At 37.0% G+C, this 23,135-nt stretch overlaps 1 protein-coding gene across 1 annotated transcript in view; it reads left to right on the top strand.

Annotated features, from left to right (window-relative positions):
* Positions 1-354: 354 nt before the first annotated feature.
* The window catches only part of LOC150098390 (nuclear hormone receptor FTZ-F1 beta-like), a 164,420-nt gene continuing 141,639 nt past the window's right edge, over positions 355-23,135 (top strand). Inside the window, exon 1 of the mRNA XM_090405189.1 lies at positions 355-750. Within this exon, the coding sequence (XP_090261315.1) occupies positions 355-750 (396 nt within the window). The remainder of the gene's footprint in view (positions 751-23,135) is intronic.

The following is a 23,135-nucleotide window of genomic DNA, read 5'->3' as shown; positions in this document are numbered from 1 at the left end:
TAAACTGATTACTGTCAAAAGTTGAAAAAAGAAAATATTTGTATTAGTAACTGTTGCTTTTTTGTAATCAGTATTGAAAATATAAAAATTCTTATTTTTTCTTTTTTCTTTTAATATAGATTTTCTACTACAATGAGTTAAGTGGGGATTTTATTTTCTCATCATGAAATGTTATTTTTTTGACCATCATGCAAGATGCTATTTTGTGATAACAGATGAGTGTGCTATTTAAATATTCCCTTCCTTATTATTATTATTATTATGAAGAAATGAGCAAAGACATCAGTTAGTCATCAGATGATGATGATGGAAGACATAACTATACTATGCTGTTAGAATACCTCTGGAGAAGTCATGGCTGACAGTGACCTACAGAATCATGTGAATAGAAACCATGATGTTAGTGGGGGTGTTGGCAGTGCTGGTGGGGATGAAGATGAAAGTGATACAGAAATTATGCAAGTTGTTGCCAATGCAGTTAATCTTAGGTCCAAAAAATTCATTGGAATAAATGGTAGCATCACCAGTGATGATCTAAACAGGGAACGTCCAATGTCTTGGGAAGGGGAACTTTCTGATGAGGATGATATAATGATTAATGGTGCTGTTGTTAATGGTACAGAATCAGTTTTGGATAACCTAATTCATGGTGATGGACTTTCATCCAGAACAATACAACCTCCTGGGAGTCCTATGTGTATCACAGAGAAAGATGCTAATGAGAAGTGTGATGATTTGGAAAATTCAAAGGTAAGGATTATAAAAGTTTTGCACCATAAAACAAAAATATACTGTTATTTGTATTCAGTTGTAAATTCTTCGTACAGTTTATTTAGAACACCAGCTGCCAACTATTAAATTCTGCAGTGTTTTTTTTTTGCTGTTTACTTTGGAGACAATTTTTATTTCTTAATTTTTTATTTTTAACATCCACATTGTTGAGTAATGAAAGTACAGGTAACCCTCATATAACGCGGTACTTATTCAACGCTATCTACAAATTGTAGCAATCCCTTGTTCAACACAGTTTCGATATAACGTGGTCTACAAATTGTACCTTTATCTTTTCATATATTTTTCACCTCATGACTTAAAAATCAAACTTTATCTTCATTAAATTTGTGTCTGCCCGTGCATGTAGTTATAAGTAGTGAATTTTAGGGGAAATACCCTTTAGCATGTATGTACATCAGTTGTTTACCATGTGAAGTGTTAATTATTCTTGAAAGTTGTCTTTGTTTTCTGCCAGGAAAGCGCATTAAAAATCATAAGTGTGTTTATCTCAAGCTTGAGCACTTTATTTCCTGGTGAGTTACATACAATATGTAATGCTTTTTTTTTATGTAAAAAAATTATTTCTATAGTAATGGCTGCTTAGAGAGCTTTTGCGATATGTTGGGAAACGAAATTAGTGAATTAATTGATGAGGAAATGAATTTAAATTAGGAGGAACTAGTACAATTAATAGATGACGTCGAACCAAATGGCAGGGAAAGTTCTGTCAAAGATTCTGATTTTGATGAATCCGTTAAAAAATTCAGTTTAAAGAAATTAGCTCAAGCATCCATTGAGTCTGAAAACTCATCCAAGGAGGTTGAACACTCACTGATCACAATAATTATCATACCTTGCATTGAAGAAAAAAACAATTAAACTTTTCACTTCCTTATTCATTCAAGCATTGTATATTTTCCAGGGGGTTACCTCTTGTTCTCTTATCACTCATTATCCTGTGCAATAATTTTCCTTATAATATCTTATAAATCTGATAGGTTCCTCTCACCAACTTATGTATCTCAATCATATCACCTCTCCTCCTCCTGTCTACCATACTCTGTAGATAATACTCCCTCAATTTGTCCTCATATTCAACATTCTGGATTCCTGAATTATTTGCCTTTTGCCTTTGTTCTCTCACTCTCCATTGTTTCCTTATTGCCAATATAGCCAGGTGTTCAGATCTATATACAGAAATCTGAATGAGGCCAGATTTGGAACAATCACCTCCTTATCCATACTTGTCGTCTTTCCATTATATATACACACTATTTTTATATGAGAAATGCATTACTTCAACCTTGGTATCTCTTTGGGGTGCTTAAGGGTCAAAGCTGTATAACTGAGAGGAGACCTCCACATAGCCTTTAAAAGAATGCGGAGAACCGACCAGGGATTCTGACCTAATGTCCATTCCTCACCTTCTCGTGGTGCACCCTGTTGGGTATCTACTTGAATACTGAACGGACGAGGATGGGCTGGCAATTTGTGATTTAGCCGACCAAATTGTATTCTTATTGGTTAAACCAAAATATTGAATGATGGTACAATATGACAAAATTTCATGCCGGCTGGGGCGTCGCCCGGTTAAACAAGGCCCCCGTTGTTTTCGCCAGGGAACCAGGACAAACAGCGAAAAGTCAGCTACTGGAACAAATCTGAAAATAAACCCCAACTCAACATCACCAGAGTTAAAGATCGGTACTATCAACGTAAGAAGCCTGAATGGCAAAGAAATGGAGCTAGCTGAGGAATTAGATAAGTACCAGATCAACATAATAGGGGTGACTGAAACAAAAAAGACCAAAACTGGTGAGATCTTTCTGAGCAATAAATACAAAATGTTATATTCAGGCAATGACAATCAAGGAAAAGAAGGAGTAGCCATAGTATTATTATTACTATTATTACGGGCAACTCCAGGGAGTCATTGGACTCATCGAGGGAGGCCCCAAATCATATTCATCACAACTATTTGACATTCATACAGTATCTATCATACCTCGCCTTAAACTCATTCACTGTCACAGCATCCACCACAGACTCAGGGAGCGCATTCCACTCATTCACTACTCTAAAAGTAAAGAACCCAGCTCTAACACCTTTACTAACCACACTTTTGCCCAGTTTCCATGGATGTCCCCTAGTCCTCCCACAACCAGCCCTGTACTCAAAAATATCTTCTGAATTAATTTTATAGAAACCCTTCAGTAATTTGAATGTCTCAATCATATCTCCCCTCCTCCGCCTATCAACCAATTTTTGCAACCCACAAATCCTCAACCTGTTCTCATACGGTTCATTCCACAGACCTGCTATCATTTTGGTCACTCGCCTCTGGATCCTCTCCACCTCCTCCCCATCAAGAAGAAACCTAGGTGACCAAATCTGAGCACAGTAGTCTAGATGGGGTCTTATCAAGGCTCGATACAGAGGAACAATAACCTGCTTGTCTCTGCTTGTCATCGTATTCTTCAGCAACCAAGTGATTTGATGAGCTGTTTTGGTCACTTTTGCAATGTGTCCCCTAAATTTCAATTCCTTATCTACCAACACTCCTAAATCTCGTGCCTCATCAATTTCCTGGAGCACGGTTCCACCAATGCAGTAAACTGCCGCCAATCTTTTCACCCCAAAATGCATAACCTTACATTTTGCCACATTAAACTGACATCCATTCTCCTTAGCCCAGACCTCCAATCTATCCAAATCATCCTGCAAAATTTTGACGTCATCTGCATTCACTATTGCCCTACCCAACTTCGCATCATCCGCAAACAAATGAACTGTTGATCTCAGATCATTTCCTATATCATTTATGAACAAATTAAACAGCAGTGGTCCAAGAACAGATCCTTGTGGCACACCACTAGTCACAGGCCGTCTTGTGGACTCTACTCCCGAGTAAACCACTCTCTGATATCTCTCCGTCAACCACCCTCCTATCCATCTCACCAACCCTATGTCCATTCCCATATGCTGCAATTTACTGATTAGAATTCCATGTGGAATCCTGTCAAAGGCCTTGGCAAGGTCCAGTAGAATCACCGTAAACCCATTACCCTTATCCAGTTCAGCTGTCACTGTGTTATAATACGTGAGCAAGTTACTGAGGCATGACCTACCCTTCACAAAACCATGCTGTCCCCGAAACAGTATCCCATTTTCTTCTATCCAATCTTGTATTTTCCTCTTGACTATTTTCTCTAAGACCTTGACAATGATTCCTGATATGCTAATCGGTCGGTAATTTACTACAGCAGTCTTGGAACCACCTTTATGCAGTGGAACTATTTTCCCCTCTTTCCACCCGCTCGGGACTAACCCAGACCCGAGACTCAAATTAAACAAAATGGTCAAGGGTACTGACAATTCTTTAGCTGCTTCTCTTACAACACGAGCTGGTATACCATCCAATCCCACAGATGTATTGACATTGAGGTTATGCAATAGACTACTCACCTCCACTTCATTAACCACAATTCCCGTATAATCTACTGGTTTATTCGTTTCTGCAATGTCACCACCTGGATGATATACTTTTGCAAAGTGCTCACTGAGTAACTCAACTATCTCAACTGATTCAGTTACCTCCCTACCATCGGCATTCTTTAAAATCAATCTGCCATGTACATTTTTCCTTTTACTTGCTACATATCTAAAAAACTGTTTAGGATTCTCTTTAGCCTGCATGGCCAATGTTCTTTCGTAATCCTTTTTTGCTTTTCTTACCACACTCGTCACCCTTCTGGCCTGTGCTTTATACCGTTCATGTGCCTGCCGGTCACCCTTCTCCTTAAATTCCCTCCATAGTTGTTTCTTTTTTTGCAACTCAAGCTTAATGGTGTTATTCATCCATTTAACCCCTACTTGATTTATTATTCGGACTCTAGGTATACAGTCAGCCATTGCTTCATGCAAGCACTTCTTAACTACCTCCCATGCACTATCAACTTCTAGTCCTTGCAGTTGTACATGCCATGGCACTGAACCAATCAAACTCCTAAGCTTGTCATACTTTCCAGCCCGATAATTCCACATGTACCCTGTCTTAATTGAAAATTCTACACCTTTAGCCACCTCCCAAGTTAAGACCCTATGATCACTCTCACCGATTGGTGGCAATGTGGTCATATTTGTTACAGCCAAATCCTCAGATGTAATTACTAGGTCAAGCACTCTCTGACCCCTAGTATTTTCCATTACATGCTGTCGCAGATAGTTATCCCTTAATAACCGCATAAAATCCAGTTCCTTCCTTCCGTGTGGCCTCTCCTCACTCCAATCAATGCGACCATAGTTGAAATCTCCCATAATAATCACCCTCCTTCCACCCATTTCTTCTATTTGCTTGTGCATACTGTCACCACCATCTTTTCCATCACCTGGTCTATAGCAGCACCCAATTGTATATTTAGTTCTGCTAGCCACAATCTCACACCAAATGGCCTCAAATGTGCTCTTTTCTCTATCCTGCAATTCAACTTCTATTCTCCTTGGCTGGAGCTGATCAGCTATCATCAACAATACTCCTCCCCCCATTTTATTCTCTCTGTCATTCCTGAACACACTATACCCATCACATTCAATCCCACTAGTTATATCATCTACAGTCAGCCATGTTTCACTAATACCTATAACCTGTGGTCTGGAAGTGCCAACCATGGCCAAAAACTCTTCCTTCTTGTTCCTAATACTCCTAGTATTAGTGTACATGAATTTAAGACCCCCATTAGCCCCAACCCTACCTTGATGCCTTATATTAACTATCCCACTCAGATTTGTTGTCCTTATTTGCTCTGGCATATTATATTCATTCTTACATTCAACTGCCTCCATAAGGACTGTTGAGTATTCAACAGTCCTTACACGATAGTATTCAACACAAAATACGAGGCTAATCTTCTTGAATGGCAGTCAGTCTCAAGTAGAGTAATGTGGGCAAATATGAGAATGGGGAACTGGACAATGAGGCTTATTTGTGCCTATGGTCCCACAGAAGGTTCTACTAAAATAGAAGTGGAGAAATTTTTTGAGGGTTTAGAAAAAGCAACTGACACAATGAAAAATGAAAAGTTGGTCCTTGTTGGGGATCTAAATAGCAGAGTAGGAAATGATTGTGAGACATACAAAAATATTTTGGGAAAATTTGGAGAAAAGAGCAAAGCTAATAATAATGGCAAATATCTATTGGATTTCTGCTCAGGACATGGACTGGTTATTACTAACACCATGTTCCAACATAAAAATGTGCACAAATTCACATGGAGAGAAGAGGCTAGGAATAAGAAAAGTCTCATTGACTATGTTATTGTTGATAGTGATGTTTTCTCCCTGGTGCAGGACACCAGAGTGTACAGAGGATTTGAAATTGGAAGTGATCACTATTTAGTCTTGAGCAGGATAAAATTGAATTTCATATTGAAAAGAATAACATGTAAGAAAGTTTTAAAGCGAATAAAAGTTGAGCAGCTCTCAGATGTGAGCTGTAGACTAAAATACACAAAGATTATTGAAGAAAAAATGAAAGAGTTTGAGAACATGAATCAAACCTTGGAGATTCAGTGGCAAACTCTGAAGAAAACATTGATTGATTCTGCCAGAGAGGCATGTGGTGAGGTTGTGTGTAAGGATAAAAAAATCAGAACTCCCTGGTGGACACAGGAAGTTAAAGAGGCAGTGAAGGAAAAGAAGAAAGCATACCAAAAGTTCCTGTCAAATGAGTCAGCTTGTGTTCTTAGAGAATATAGAGATAAATGCAAGAATGCTAAGCACTGTGTAAAACTAGCTAAACAAAAGTCATGGGAGGACTTTGGCAAGAATATAGAAAATAAATATCAAGAAGGTGGCAAAATATTCTGGAGGTTGTTGAAGAAGCTTAAGAATGGAGGAAAGAGTGCTATAAAAGGAATTAGAGATGATAAAGGTGGCATGAAAATGGGAGAAAAAGATATCCTTGAAGTATGGAGTAATTACTTTGAAAAACTGCTAAATGAAACAAGCAGTGATGACAGCACAGTGGTAAAAAACACTGACCAGGCATGCAGTCAGGAATACATATCCATACTTGAAGTAGAAAAAACCATCAAAAGTTTAAAATGTGGAAAGGCAGCAGGAGTAGATGATATTCGACCAGAAATGCTGAAGTATGGTAGTATGAGAGAGTTTTACAGTGGCTGCACTGCATAGTTCAGAAAGCCTGGACAGAGGGACGAATTCCCGATGATTGGAGTAGAGCTCTTATAGTACCCATATATAAAAAGGGAAATAAAACTGCATGTGAGAATTACAGAGGTATTTCCCTACTGAGTGTTCCTGGCAAGATCTATGCAAGTATACTTGAGAAACGGTTGAGAAGAATTGTGGAAGAAAAGCTTGGTGAAGAACAAGCTGGATTCAGGCCAAATAGAGGCTGTCAGGATCAGATCTTCACTTTACGACAAATAGTCGAGAAAGCATGGGAATATCACAAAGATCTGTATTTAAGTTTTGTCGATCTGGAAAAGGCATATGACAAGGTGCCAAGAGAGAAGCTATTACATACGCTGCAGTTATTTGGTGTCAATGGGGCATTATATCAAGCAATACTTAGTCTTTATTTGAGTTGTAAGTTAGCAGTTAGAATTGAAGGAAGTACAGGAAGTTGGTTTAATGTTAAATCTGGTGTGAGACAAGGATGTACATTATCCCCTCTGTTATTCATAATCTATATGGATCACATTATGAAGGAAAGTGGTATTAAACATGATATCAAAATTGGAGATGTTAATGTCAGCTCTTTGCTTTATGCGGATGATGTTATACTTCTAAATAAATCCGCTACAAGTCTGCAAGATTCTCTGACTAAATTGAATAGCTGTTGTAATAGATATGGTATGAAGGTCAGCAATAAAAACACAAAGACAATGAAAATAGGCAGAATCATTGAAAATGTCAACTATGTTGTGAATGGAGAACCTGTGGAACAAGTAAAACATTTCAGCTATTTAGGCACGATTTTTAGTGAAGATGGTAAATTAAATATAGAAATAGACAACAGAATCAGCAAAGCTGGTATGGTGGGAAGTCAATTGAATAAATAAATTCATATGGAATAAGAGAGTAATTAGTCGAAACACTAAATTAGCTGTATACAAGACAGTGTTCAAACCAGTTTTAACTTATGGATCTGAGAGCTGGGTCAGAAGTAAAACACTTGACCAAAGACTAGAGACCGCAGATATGAGAGTCCTGAGAAAGATTAGAGGCGTGAACAGATGGCATCAATGGCAATATCATATTAAAAACGAGGATATTAGGAAAGAACTAGACATTGTCAGCATCCAGGAATGCGTTAGCAGAGCTAATCTCAGGTGGTATGGTCACTTAAACAGAATGGGCGAGGAAAGATTAGCAAAACAAGTGTTCTCTGCCAGGTTGGCAGCAAAACGACCCAGAGGAAGACCAAGATATAGGTGGATTGATACGGTACAAAGTGCTTTAGACGATAGAAATATAAGATCTGATAATGTTGGAGTGTTGACAAATAACAGACTGATTTGGAGGAAAATTATAGATAGGAAGTTAGTAATGATGGAATTTTTTTTTCATGTAGTACTATCATATCCTGTACACCCCTTGAGGGTACATGGCAGGAATTTGATGATGATGATGATGATGGTATCTCTTCTAGGTCTAGCTCCCACCAATGACACATTATTAAAGATCAAAACTGGTCTGGGTAGTGATGCTTCAAATAATACATAACAGTATACTTGTCTGAAAGGATGTGTGCTTTAAATTATGAGATACTAAAGCATTTGATGTGAATTCATTAGCCTAGTTGTGAAGATAATTCATGGAGAATTATCTTCACGACACATCACTCCAGGACAGGAAAGAATTCATAACTGATGGTATAGAATTGCTCCAAAAGAAGCAAGCAAGCCTAATGATGAGCATTATCAAAAGTCATCAGTGGGAGCTCAACTCAGAAGAAATACCAAGGTTGAAGTAATGCAGAGGTCATATCCCATATATAAATAGTGAAGAGATGAACCACCTTATCTCTAAAATACTCTAGATTAGAGACAGTTGTAGAAAGTTTTTTCACTTAATTATAATTTAAATTAAACAAGAATTCTTGGCAAGTTTAATCTCTGTATGTATATATATATATACATACAGAGAAAAGTTGCACTACAATCCACATGGTTGCTAAAGTTACTGACCAACCGTTACAACAATTATTGGCCTGACCTCTGGTGAAAAAAAAAAAAAATGTGTGCCTTGTATATGTGCTTTGTATTATGGGATACTAAGGCAGCTGATTTATTTATGTATTTTGTATGGGGTTTACCCCTCTTCCCCTCCATCCCTTAGAACAGGTTGAGCCCTTGTAATGAGGGATTAAGTATGTATTTAGCGAAGGTTGGTCGAGCCTTTGCTACTAATGGCTCGCAAAAAGTTAAGCAGGTTTGAGCGCGGTTAGTAGTTAAAATCGTTCCATGGTATTGGCACTTTCTCCGTCGATGAGACTTTGAACTTCCTGGAGGTATCACATTATTATTGGATAGGGAGATGAAGTTTAGGGGGCACATTGCGAAAGTAGCTAAATCAGCTCATCAACTCACTTGGTTGTTGAAAAATACCTTGACGAGCAGAGAAAAACAAGTTATTGTACCTCTGTACCGAGCCCTGATAAGACCTCATCTCGACTACTGTGCCCAGATTTGGTCACCTCGGTTCCTTCTTGATGGGGAGGAGGTTGAGAGGATCCAGAGGCGAGTGACTAAGATGATAGCAGGTCTATGGAATGAACCATATGAGAACAGGTTGAAGATTTGTGGGTTGCAGAAACTAGTTGATAGGCGGAAAAGGGGAGACATGATTGAGACATTCAAATTGCTAAAAGGATTCTATAGGATTAATTCAGATGATATTTTTGAGATCAGGACTGGTGGTGGGAGAACTAGGGGACACCCATGGAAGCTGGGCAAGAGCATGGTTAGCAGGGGTGTTAGAGCTGGGTTCTTTACTTTTAGAGTGGTAAATGAGTGGAATAAGCTTCCAGAGTCTGTTGTGGGTGCTATGACAGTGAGCGAGTTCAAGGCAAGGTATGATAGATACTGTGAGAATGTTGAACAGCTGCGTGAACATGATGTTTAGGGCCTCCCTCGATGAGTCTAAGGACTCCTGGAGTAGCCCGTGGTAGTAATAATAATAATAATAATTTTATCACTGTAGATCCGTGTGTGTGTGTTCATGAGGCTGGTTTTGCCTGTTCTGGGGAGATAAAAACCAGGGTTTCCAGGTGAAACCCCCCCTACCATATGAGACTGGCTAACTCACCTTTAGTCAAAAGAGACCAGATAATGGTTTACAGGAATCGAACCCAGGTCTTTCTTGCCAAAGGGCCTTGTCTGTACTGACTGAGCTACGGAGGCTCCCTGTGAAGTCATTAGGGTCTATATACAAGTGGACTAGTTGAAGATACTTCACATGCAGACATTGTTTGCTGAATGGTCTGTATCATGAACATTTTATGCTGAGTGCTGTGCTTTGAATTACCAGATATGTATGTCAGCTAACATACCTAGTGATTCATTCTATAAGCACAATTCTCTCAATCTCCACCGTTTAGTTCTTATTTGTCTTTTTTTTCTTGAATGATTGTGTATTTGAGGCTATGATTCCCCTGTGAGGTAACCATGTCCAATTTCAAATCTGTATTCTTAAATAAGAATATAATTTTTTGGCAAGTTTAATTTTCTTCATTATAGCTGCAGTTTTCTGGGTAACTCTTACAACTGTCATGGTATGTGCCCTGAACCTTATTTGCTAAGATTCCTTCACCTCCTGAAACAAAGTTTCTCCAATTATGATAAACCTCATTTTTTTTCTGTGTCAGGTTTTTCATTCCCTCTTTACGCCAGCAATAGGTCTACTGATGTTTCTAGGATACTCTGTCCTGCTGCACTTCGGGCAAAGATTATCAGCTTGTGGAATGCTTGCATGCACGTTGGATTAACGGAGCAATTTCTTCCCTCTGACAACAGCTCTTGGCAAAGACTCGTCAATTCGTCGTCAACTATCAGCTTTGCCTGGCGGATCGGCTACTCGTCATCTTTCTTTTAGATCACGGGCATGATTTCTCCTGAAGTCGCATACTCGATGGCCTACATCTGCCGGACAACCGTTGGCGACTTCTCGATCACAACCTCTGGATCACTAACAAAAATTTCTCGAACCGATGATGCGATCTTTTCACCCACACTTTCTATTCGGTAACTTCCGAATCCTTGTGTGGAGATATGTGAACCCCGAACATTTCGGCGAAATCACTTCCTTTTCTTTGACTGACCCTTCCTTTGTTTTTCTCCTACACTCCCTAAATCCTATTCGTTTGAAGCTTTTGTCGGTCCACCTAGCACTGGCCTTGAGCTTCCCTTGTAGAACACGCACAAAGTTTGACGCCTTTACAAAGCTCCTTCTAGAATATTCCCTTATTTGGCATAGAGCAATATACAAATTCCCATTGGGATTATTTACATATAACATACATCTATTTACAAGTCACAATTCTTACTGGGCTTGACCTTGGTAAACTTTATGTACAAATATTTAGACTTCTTATAGCTACATAAATATTTTTACAACCTTGAGTTGTGCATTACTGCTTCAGCCACTCTCCTTTTATATACCAATTTCTCTTTCCTCACTACACTTGCCACCTTCCTTGTTTGCATCTTTATTCCTTATGCCACTGAGAGGTATGCTGTTCTTCATATCACCTTTCATTTATTTATTTATCATATGGCATATACACATGGTTAAAAGGGAATAACATGAAATACATATGAATATGGATAAGATACTAATATGTAAAATTATAAATATAAAGTAAAACATTGACAATGAGATAAAATACAGGCATTAAATATGTGACAAGCATTAAACAAAAATTTAGTCATATTTTTACATTTAGATTTTTAATCCAATTGATTGCCTCTGGGGATAGGTCAGAATTGTCCTTTAGTTCACCATTAACTCATTAACTTATGCCATTAATTCCTGAATTATATGATGGATGGTTGTGTCTCGGCTCCACAAGGGCAGTGGGGATTCGGTTTCTTTTCCCACTTTGATAGTAAGTCTCTGCATACACTGTGACCTGTATGGATCCTATTAGAAGTTTTCCATATATTCCTGGGCAGGTCAAATTCAGATGGTTTTTGGAGAATATTTTTGTAGCTACAGACTTCAGGTAATACTGCTAGAGTCCACAGTCCGTCCCACTTATTCAGAATGTCATCAAGCTTACATTCTGACCGAGAAGATTACAGGCGGTCCAAATGGCAGGTCTTCTGGATTTTAATCTATCAGATAAAGCATCTGGAATAAACTCATATATTGGGAGGTTTTGGTTATTTAAGATTTTTTTATATTCATGAAGCACAGCTTCCTGTTGTCACAATTCTGGAGGATAAATATGGCTCACCCTTACAATGGAGAGCCATTGTAAGGGTGTGCTTCTGATACAACCCATTATTAAAGGCATAGTGAAATTAAGTTGAACACCTAATTTATTGACATGGTGGCTGTTAAGCCAAACAGGGGCACCATACTCTGCTGCACTGTAAACTAGTCCAAAGCAGTGCACCACAGGTTGTGGTGCTTGAGCCCCATGTAGTACCACAAAGCTTCTGGACTATATTATTTCTAGTGCATACTTTAGTAGCGATATTAATCATATGTTATTTATATGACAGAGTTCTATCCAAGGTTATCTTTCAAGTATTTAGGTGTTGGATTAAACAAGATTAATGTCCCATCAACATATAGCTCTGGTTTTTGATTTGCAAGTATTAAGGTGAGAACAAGAACATTCAATTTTACCAGGATTTGGTGTTAATCTCCATTTTTTTATAGAACTGCCATAAGGCCGACATATCATTCATCAATATTTCTTCAGTTCTTTCTATGGATTTGTCACTGATTTGTCACCAAAGCTAAATCATCTCTGCATAAGCAAACTTTCTGCTGTTTCAGAGATGTCTGCATGTAAAGACTAAAAAGCAGTGGTACTAGTACCGAACCCTGTGGTAGCCCATTTTTAAGCACTCTCTGTTTACTGATACTTCCCCCATTTACTACCCTGAAATATCGATCACATAATAATTTGTTTATGAGGTGCCCCAGTGTTTTATATGGGATAACCTTAAGGAATTTGTGTATGAGTCCCTCCCTCCAGACTATTGTAGGCTGCTGTCAAGTCAACAAAGACTGCAGTAGTCTTCAGACACCTGTGAAACCCTGCTTCAATGTAAGTTGTTAAGCTAAGGACCTGATCTGTGCAGTTACGATCTCTTCTGAACCCCACTTGTTCTATTGGAACACATTCCAAAATTTTCCCACTGATCTTATTTGAAATCAGTCTCTCCAGCAGTTTGTAGGTTGCACTTAAAAGGGCTATTGGGCAATAGCTTTCACTTTGGCTTACCAGGTTTTAACATAGCAATGATTTTTATCCTTTTAAATTCCCTAGGGATGCAACCACTTTCAAGTGTGTCGCTAAAGAATTTGGTGAACCACAATCTAGCATAAGGTCCACAACATATGAGGAATTCATTATGTATATTATCGAATCTAGGAGCCTTCCCTGTTTTGATGTTTTGAAGCGCCAAGGATATTTCCTCACAAGAAAAAGGCAAGGAGAATTGCAGATTCTTTTGAGTTCCAGCCTTCATAGCCTTTAGTTCATGTTTTACCTCTCTAGTATGTTCTTTATCTATAGGGGGGGTTCTAGAAAGCGAAACAATACGAGCAGCTATCTGATTTGGGTCAACAGATGAAGATTTCTTTGGTACAAAGCGGCTTGGGCCGAGCTTCTTGAGTAGCAACCAGGCTTTTCTGCTAGAGTGTTTAAAGTCTATGTTCTCAGTTAATTGGATCCACTTTTCCCTACAAGCAACATTGAGATTATGAAGCAATTCTTCTCCTATCTCAGGATCCTTACTCAAGGAATACTTGATTCTGGGATTCGTTTTCATTAGTCTATCCAGGCACATATTCTTTTTGATAGCCTCGAGGGACGTATGACTCACTATGACTACTCTAGTGAGCCGTGTATACTTTTTGTGGGTTGGGGGAATTCTTCTAAGACATACATCTAGATCCGCAGCAAAATTTTCCCAGTCAGCTTTTTGAAAATTCCATCTTGGGCTAGGAAATGATGTTATACTGTAATTTGGATGCCTAATTCCATTAAGATGGGACGGTGTTAATTATTTGGAAAAACATCAAGAATATGTCTGTAGACCTGTAAAGGTAGATTTTCACTATCAGTGGAGACAAATGTCAAATCAAGGTTATGTTCCTTATTCCAAACTCTTGATCTAAAGGTGCCTTTTTCCTTGGCATCAAAAACCAAGTGAGACTATATAGGTCTGCCCGTTCCATTAATGTTTTTCAATTTTGATCATTCTAGACTTTTTTCCAAGAAGTATGGTGACTGTTGAAGTCTCTAGAATACACCGTTGGATGGGGGTATGTCTGTAAAACATCATTTGGCCAAGCAGTTGCAGGTGGTTTATACACATTCACAATCGTAATATCCGCTATTCTAACAGCGATCTTATGGGTTTAGTCATAAATAGAAGAGGTCATCGGCACAGCATTCTCGATATCATTTCGGACATATGTTATGTTGCCATAGCAATAACTATAAGTTATTCCAAGAATATCGTAACCAGGGATTGTTGCTCTAGATTTAACTTGGTCTTCAGATTTGATATCTGATTCTTGAATAAGAAGTAGATCAATGTTTTCATCTTGTAGGAGTTTAGAAAGACATTGACATAAATTATATATTTAGTTTAATCCTTCATCCAAGTGTAAGCAAACAGAGTTTGCGCCTGAAGTATCTTCAGGACTGGGGCAACTCGTGGCAAAGGTGGACTAAGTTCACATCACTTTCCTTAGTATTCCATAATGGAAAGCACATCTCCTTGCAGACGTATATAATGCTATGCATTGTGGGAAGGGGTCACTACCCAGACCGGTTTCAACCTTTATTGAAGTCTGAGGAGCCAGACTTAGAGGTGATACCAAGGTTAAAGCAATCTAGAACTCATATTTCCATTTAATCCTTTTATCAGGTCCATATTACAATTATATTATATTCATTTCAAAATATATTGGTTGTTAATTTTTTTGTTAAGGACAATGAATTATGACCTAAACTTTGTCTATGCTGTGTGGATGATGCAGTCATTATTTGACCTGGCTCCATCTATAAATTCATTTGGACATCATCATATGCTTTATAGTTGCTCCACTCCTCAGTGATGTGCCATTCCTTGCCAGGTAGTCCTGTCAAATGCTTTTCTGAAGACTAGATACACCATCCATCCATTTCACTGTAGATCTTCCACTTCTTTTTTTATCCAGGAATTTTACCTTCTATGACTGTTTTGAGTAATCGTTCCATTCTTTCAGTGTGTCCAACGTATGACCTGCTTCAGCAAAACAGTTATAAGATTTGCTAATAATTTGAACGCTATTCATCCTCTCATCAAATTAGAAAGTTTTATTATTTTTTTTTTATTTTTTATTTTTTTATACATCCTGGAGATCTCCAGACAGAATAAACTAAACCTAACTCTTCAGTCTACAGAAAAATCAATGCAACGGAGAACAATACTTTCATGCAACTTCCCACCACCATCATTCATATATAAAATCCTACAAGACAGGATGTATAGTATTCTTAGCAGTACAGAGAAAATAAGCTAATGTCTCACTCTGTTCTTCCCAAACAATTGTGGAGAATATTCTAAAAGAACTCAGATATAGAAATCCTATATCCTTGTTTAAGATCTTGCCATGGACAAGATCTTAAATATATTTCACGAGCAAGGCATAAAAGTGGCTTTCTCCTAGTAAATAAGATTTCAAGTCTCCTCATCCTCTAAAATTTTGCATTCATATGTTTAGAAAACTGGAAATATACAAGATCTGTTATTTGTGCGGTATTTGCTTTGAATGAAAATAAAGAGCATAAATCACTATTAGTAACAAATACAATTGATAAAAATAATTGTGTACTGTGGCATCTTACAGAAACATCTACATGGATTACATTTCAGAGTATTCACAGAATCATGAGAAATGTTAAGATATTCTCATCAGCATAACAAGACGCAAAGTATGGTCCATTATTTGGATTAGTCATCTTTCATCAGAAACCTAGTACAAATAGATCATGATACTAGTGAATGTGCATTCACAACACTGTTGATCTGTTTCCAAAATTCTGTATTGCTGATACTATTCACTTGCTTGTTGCAAAACCCATTCAATATAATATCAGTTTAGTTTTTTATTTCATTCTACTGAAGAAGCATACTGTAATGTTAATGAAATTAGCAGAGATTAAAACTTAAACTGTTCAATGGTCTCCATGACCCCATCCACAGAAGGACACTTTAAAAATGCACACTCAGTGAGGACTGGGAATGAAATGATCTGCTGGACGAAGACAATCAAATGCATGGAAATAGTAGTAGTGTTATATTGTATAGACTGAGACATTTGTAATAATTAAGACTGCGCCATTTGTTATGTTATGTACGTTCTGTCATCTATTACGTACTTCTACTATCCTGCTTGGTCATTAATTTCTTTATTTAATATTCAAGAATGGTTGGCTGCCTTAACTATCAACTGTCACCATTTATCTATTTCTACTGTATCTTATTTCTCATGCTCTATAGCAAATTTGTTTTATGACTGTGCCAGTTAGACTATATATTGAATTCGAGATTATAAGATCTTATTCTTATAATCTTGCATTATAAGAATAAACCATTAAGTATAATTTTATAAGTGTTAAATTATAACACTTATAAAATTATAACTGTTAAACCAAATACAAAGCAGATATCATTAGTATTCCCTGTTTATATATTTATACACACACACATCCTTGACTTAAATTAGTCATGGCCTAATTATAAAACTTCTATCTCATGCGGGTTTGAATTTTTTTAAGGACAGTGCATTGACAGAATCAGTCAATTCACTAGTTTTTACAAGTCCAATGTAAACCATTTAATTAATTCAAACAGAACGAGTTACATTTACATATATACACAATATCATTACAATTCCCTTGCTAGTCTCAATTCTTTCAAATCTAACCTTAGTTCTAAGCTAATTCTCAATCTAGCATAATATTAACTGAATACAGGTAACCCTCATATAACGTGATATTTATACAATGCGGTTTCAATATAACGCGATCTACAAATTGTAATAACCCTTGTTCAACGCAGTACTTATACAACGCGGTTTCGATAAAAATACAATGTCTACACATTGTAATAACCCTTTATCTTTTCATATTTTTTCGACACGTGACTTAAAATCAAATTTTATCTTTGTTAAATTTGTGTCTGCCTGTATCACGCATGTAGTTATAAGTAGTGAATTTATGGTAGGGGGAAAATGCCCTTCAGCACACGTGTACGGCAATTGTTAACTGTATAAAGTGTTTATTGTTGAAAATTGTCTACGTTTTCTGCCAGGAAAGCACATTAAAAATCATAAGTGTGTTAATCTCAAGTTGAGCACTTTATTTTCTGGTGAGTTACATACATAATTAATATGTAATGTTTTTTTTTTTATGTAAAAAAATATTTTATAGTAATGGCCGCAAACTGCAATGAAAGGGAAAAACTAACATTGAAAAGAAAATTTATTTCTCTTGAAGAAAAAATTAAAATCTTGGATCTATTGAAAAATGGAGAAAAACCAGGAGCTGTTGCAAGGACTTTGAATTCAAACGAATCGACAATTTGAACAAACAAAATGAACATAAAATTCCGAGAAAGTTTATTGCTGGGTCAATGGTAAGTGTAAAGTACGTTGCTCGTGTATCCAATATTCTAATGGGAAAAATAGAGAAATCTCTAATGATTTGGATAGAAGATTGCACTTGAAAGAAAATTCCTTTGGATGGAAATCTTATTAAACAAAAGCTCTCACAGTTTATAAACATTTATGATGCAGACCAGGTGTTCAATGCAGATAAATTCCAGTTATATTGGGAAAAAAAAATGTAAAAATGCACCTATATTTCGAAAAATTAAAGTCAACTCCTGGATTCAAAGTCTCTAAAGATAGAATTACTCTACTGTTTTGTAGTAATGCATCAGGTGATTACATGACAAAACCAATGTTTATTAACCAATCCTCAAATCTTCGTGCTATGAAAGATTAAAATATGCACTTTATTTTATTTTGCCTAAAACATTTATGCATTATGTGCAATGAAGTTTACGTACAATTTGTGAATTTATAATTTTATACTATGTGTTTGTTTCATGATTTATATATTTTCATAACTTAAATGAATTACCTGAATTAAATAAAAATATATTTTTGTTGGATATGGCATTGTTGTTTATATAATTAAAAAAAAAACGATTTCGGAACATAACCCTACTTTTTCTATATGATCTGAGTCTCGCATAACGCGATTTATATAACACGCCATTTCTATGGAATCTAACATCTACGTTATACAAGGGTTACCTGTATAAGTCATACCTTGGTTAAGCCTAATTCTCCCTTAATATACATTATCTCATGAACATAGACGCTTGACGTACATTCTTGTTCAGTATTACAACTGCAGGAAAACCTTGCTTAACTGGGATTCGATATGCATGATAATGCATAATTCGAATGCAGTTAGCACAATTCAGTGAAATTATACTATTTCCCACTTTAACCTAGGGATTATTCAGTTAACGCAACTTTTTTACATTATTTAAAATTTTTCATCTCCAATCTGTAGTGAGTGGAAAAGCTGGAAGTCATTAAAAGACATGAAACTAGTGCTAGTAATTGTGCGAGATCGTACAATGATTGTGCGAGACCTGGGATGCAGCAAGTCTACAGTTTGGACTATATTAAATAAGAGCAAAGAATATAAAGAACAAGGCAAAGTTGCTACTGCTTGCAGATCACCCGAAATAGAAGCCATTTAATGATCGAGATGGAGCGTCTTCTTTCACTCTGGATTGAGGATTATAACCAAAAAAAAGAATACCTCTTAGTTCAAGGAATATTCAGGCAAAAGTGCTCAGTATTTTTACATCATTGAAAGAGACCAAATTTCAAGCGGAATGTGAAAGCTTTACTGAGAGTTTAGGATGGTTTGGCTGTTTTAAAAATTGAACTGGACTGCATAACATAAGAATAATTGGGGAATCAGCTAGTGCTGATAAATATTCTGTGTCCACGTTTCCTGAAAATTGCAAAGGATTCAGGAGGGTGATTATGATGATCAGCAAATATTCAACGTCGAAGAAATTAGTCTCTTTTGGAAGTGTATGCCAACAAAACTTTCCTAGCTAAAACAGAACTATCTAACCAGGATACAAAGTATCTAAAGATCACCTTATGCTTTTATTAGGAGACAATGCAGAAGGCGACTTTAAACTCAAGCCTATGTTAGTTTATCACAAAATCCAAGATCTAACATTATTGAAGAAATCAGCACAATTGGAAATGAACTTGGATTTAATGAATTGGATAATGAAAATGTCAGAAACTTGCTCGATTCCCATTCAGAACATTTAAGCGAGAATGATCTCCTTCAACTAGAAGAACAGCGTGCATATGAAGAAGAAAAATATAAGGAGTACGAAAAAGAAGAGAATGTTATGACTAAGAAGCTAACTGCAAAAGAACTTGAGCTAGTTTTCATTCGCATTGAGCATGCTAAGGAAATTTTGTTTGATGTTGATCCCGATAGGGAACAAAGCTTCGAAGTCTGCCGAAATCATGATAAAGCGATTGCCTTCCATTGCAAATTGCATGAAAAAGTGAAAAAGTCGAGCTCGATTCAAACATCTTTACTTAAATTTTTTGTAAAAAAGTAGTTTTTTCTCAAATTTACGCAAACTGACGGATGAATTATAATTATTCCTATTGTTTATTTTATTTGCTTAACACGATTTTGCTTAGTGTGCATTAATTGATGGATTAATTAATCACGTTAAGCGATATTTCCTATACTTACCTTTCTTATTCAGCAGAGTCTTTCATATTAACCTTTTGTTCACAAGTAATTCTTCTTCTTATCTTTGTTTCTGCATGCTGACACTTTCCTGTTTTCATGCTAAAATTGCTTCCTTGTCAGGGTTGTCGAGTATACCTTGCCTTATAGGACCCTTAACATGGTGGCGATGTACAGCTTCTTTCCTTCAAGACGAACGATGCAATATTACTTGCATGGCAATGTATCCAGGTAGAAGACTTGGAACCCATGACACTTTTCCTTAAATTTCCGACAGCGATTCATGACATGATGGGGCTCAGGTAAGAGAAGGCCTAAAAAAATCCTAAGACAAACTATAGGCTCGGACCTCTGTTGTGCATATGCACACTTCTCTCGAAATTGGTCGTATTTACCTTTGGACATGCTGATGTCAATTTTCGCTCGTCTTTGGAATTCTCTATCCATGGCAACTATGGTCACATATTGACCTTTGGACATGATGACGACGTTCTTCATGGCTCTTTGGAAATTTCCATCTATTACAATTCTCAGAATTCTTCACTAATCTTAGCATTAGATTTAATAACTGATTAACATCACTTAATAGCCTTACATAATGACGTCATGTGCCACATTATTTTTACAAATTTTCAATACAATATTATTACAGAAAAGATTATTTCAGCAAAAAAAAAAAAAAAAAATTAAAAAAAATCAATATTACTCTTGAGTACATTCCCCAAAACAAAAAAAAAACATGTAAAAACGAACGTGATATGTTATGAAGTCACATATCACAAGAGATTTTACAGTAGTACTTTTCCATGTTTTTCTGTGATTATTGTAGACTAGAAGATAAGGAGGTGTGGCATCACACCCTGTACTTATGCTCTTTTTTTCTGACCAAGGTGGTCCAGCCTGTCTGTCTGAAATACTGGATTTATAGGGAGATACTGTAAATGTTGAAGGAGATGGGGATCCTAACAAAACTTGATTTCTCTCAGGAAGCTGGAAATTTTGTTCAGTGGTCTGTAGGCCACTCTAATTCCATAATGCTTTAGCAGTGAGCCATCTCTGGTACAAAGGGCAGTGTTGAAAATGCTTCCTAATTTTTTTCCTTTCAATTTGAGCTCTGCTACTTCAAACTGAGGGGGGAGCGGATGGTATTACCTTTGTACCACCTCTTGTACAGTAGATAGACTGAGCTTGTTCCAAAACCACCATAAATTATTAGTCTGTAATTCCAACATAGTGAGTTGCACTGCATTTGGTCACATGAGTGAAGAAGTTCAAAATTGCAGCTTGTTATAGATGCAAGACATACAGGATCTTGATAAAGATGGGGAATTTATGTAAAAGACATTGATCAATAAATTATTTTTCTGAGAAAAATAAATAATAGTTCATGATTTTTGCACTACCCCATATGCATTTGATATAATGTAGGGATAAATAATCTGATTGTGTAGAGGATGTTGGTCTCCACACTCTATAAAGAGAACAATCTCCCTTCTCCCCCCCCACTTCCCAGACCAGACCACACACATGCCATATTTCTACCTTACATCACAGATTCAAACAAATAGACTCGGCTTGCTCTTAAAAAACTTAGAATTAGTCCTCTACAAACATCCAAACAAAGTTTCCACCTTCTCTAGACAAATCAGCCACTTTCCTGATCTTCTCTCTTCTTTTCAGATATACGGGATGTAAGGTTTTTGGATACTTAAGTGCCTGTTAGAGTCACTGATGACGATAATGAGAGCAAGAGGGAAAGTGAAATTTTTCCAACCACATTCATCGGAAAAAAGTCCATTTGGTACAGGCAACCCAAAAGTAGATTAGTGCAATATGCCTTGGATCAAGACCGTTTTATCATTTGGAAGAAAGCCAGGCTAATACATAAATCCCAATCTAAAGCACAGATACTGTTCTTGAAAGCAACTCCAGTTCTACATACCTGCAAAAGCATTAAAGGTGTGATCCAACACAACTTTTGGTGCACTGCCTTATCTTCCTTGTAGCACAGTAATCACAGAAGATAATCATGAACAATGCCCTCATCTCTTTTATGCATGTGACTGTTCTTATTCTTGTGGTCAGTTTTCTCACTCTTTGCACAGTGTGTATCTTTAAAGTGCCTCTGATAATGCAAGCTTGATATGGCAAACTGTTAGCATGTGATTATTCCAGGAGTAAGAGTCAGTCCAAGAAAAAGAGATCTGACCTTGACTGTTAATTTCAGCATTATCAAAGGTAAGGGTAGAAGAATCTAGGTTTGTTTTTGTTAGAAAAACGATAACGGTTTTGAAAGCTTCTCAACCTCAGCTCAGTTGGTATGCACAACCCCTTTGGTTGGAAAGATCCAGATTCATATCCTATCTATGATGTGAGGAACCTTTATCAGGTGTTTTCAGTCAAATGGTGAGTTAATTGGTCTCATATGAAGGGTTATTCCCTCCTGGAAACTAGAGTTTTTTGTTCCCCAAAACAGGCGAACTGCACTGGGAACATATCTACAGACAGGATACCAACTTGGAGATTAGAGCCTGACCATCCTATCTTTCTACTGCACATTCTAGATCTCAGATGGTGATCCATAATAGTCAGCCTCCTCGATGGAAATGACACATGATAAGTCAGAACAAGTAGGTGAACTTAAAGCTTGAGATGTTTGAGCACTGTAATGTTTATCATATATGAAGTTAACCTTCACATGCCGAGTGCTATCATCAGCGAAACTGTGAACAGGATTTGAGATCAGTGAGAGCAAGTTGTTTAATGGTTGTAAAATTCAATGGTACTTTGAAGGTTTTGGATGCTTAAGTGCCTGTTAGAACCACTGATGATGATGATGAGAGCAAGAGGGAAAAAAGTGAAATAACAGAGTCTGAGGAAGACCTGCATCAATATGAAAATCTGAAGAGAGAACGGCTTCTCCCATTACATGTAGTGAACAAACTGAGAGAAACTGGGAAGGCAATTACAAATTAAGGAAGGAGACCATAAATGACATTGGAAATGTTAAGTGCAGTAACAAAGATTTTTCTAGACTTTTCCATAAGTCTAGAGGTTGGGTGGGCAAGTAGATCTGCTGTGGATCTTGATTGGAAAAATCATATTGGTGGTCACTGATTAATTAATAATTACCAGATGTTGAAGAAGTTGAATATTGATAATCTTCTCTATCTTTGGACAAAACTGTGGTCATAGCAATATGTAGATAGTTTGATGGTAGCCACTTATCACCTTATTTGGAATTGGCTGTATATGGGCTTGCTTCCATACTGCAGGGCAAATGCTAATT

The sequence above is a fragment of the Typopeltis vanoorti genome, chromosome 15 (genome assembly GCF_054136105.1).
Source record: "Typopeltis vanoorti isolate ZY-2024b chromosome 15, IOZ_Tvanoo_1.0, whole genome shotgun sequence".
NCBI lineage: Eukaryota > Metazoa > Arthropoda > Arachnida > Uropygi > Thelyphonidae > Typopeltis > Typopeltis vanoorti.
This window is presented reverse-complemented; position numbering and strand designations above follow the sequence as displayed.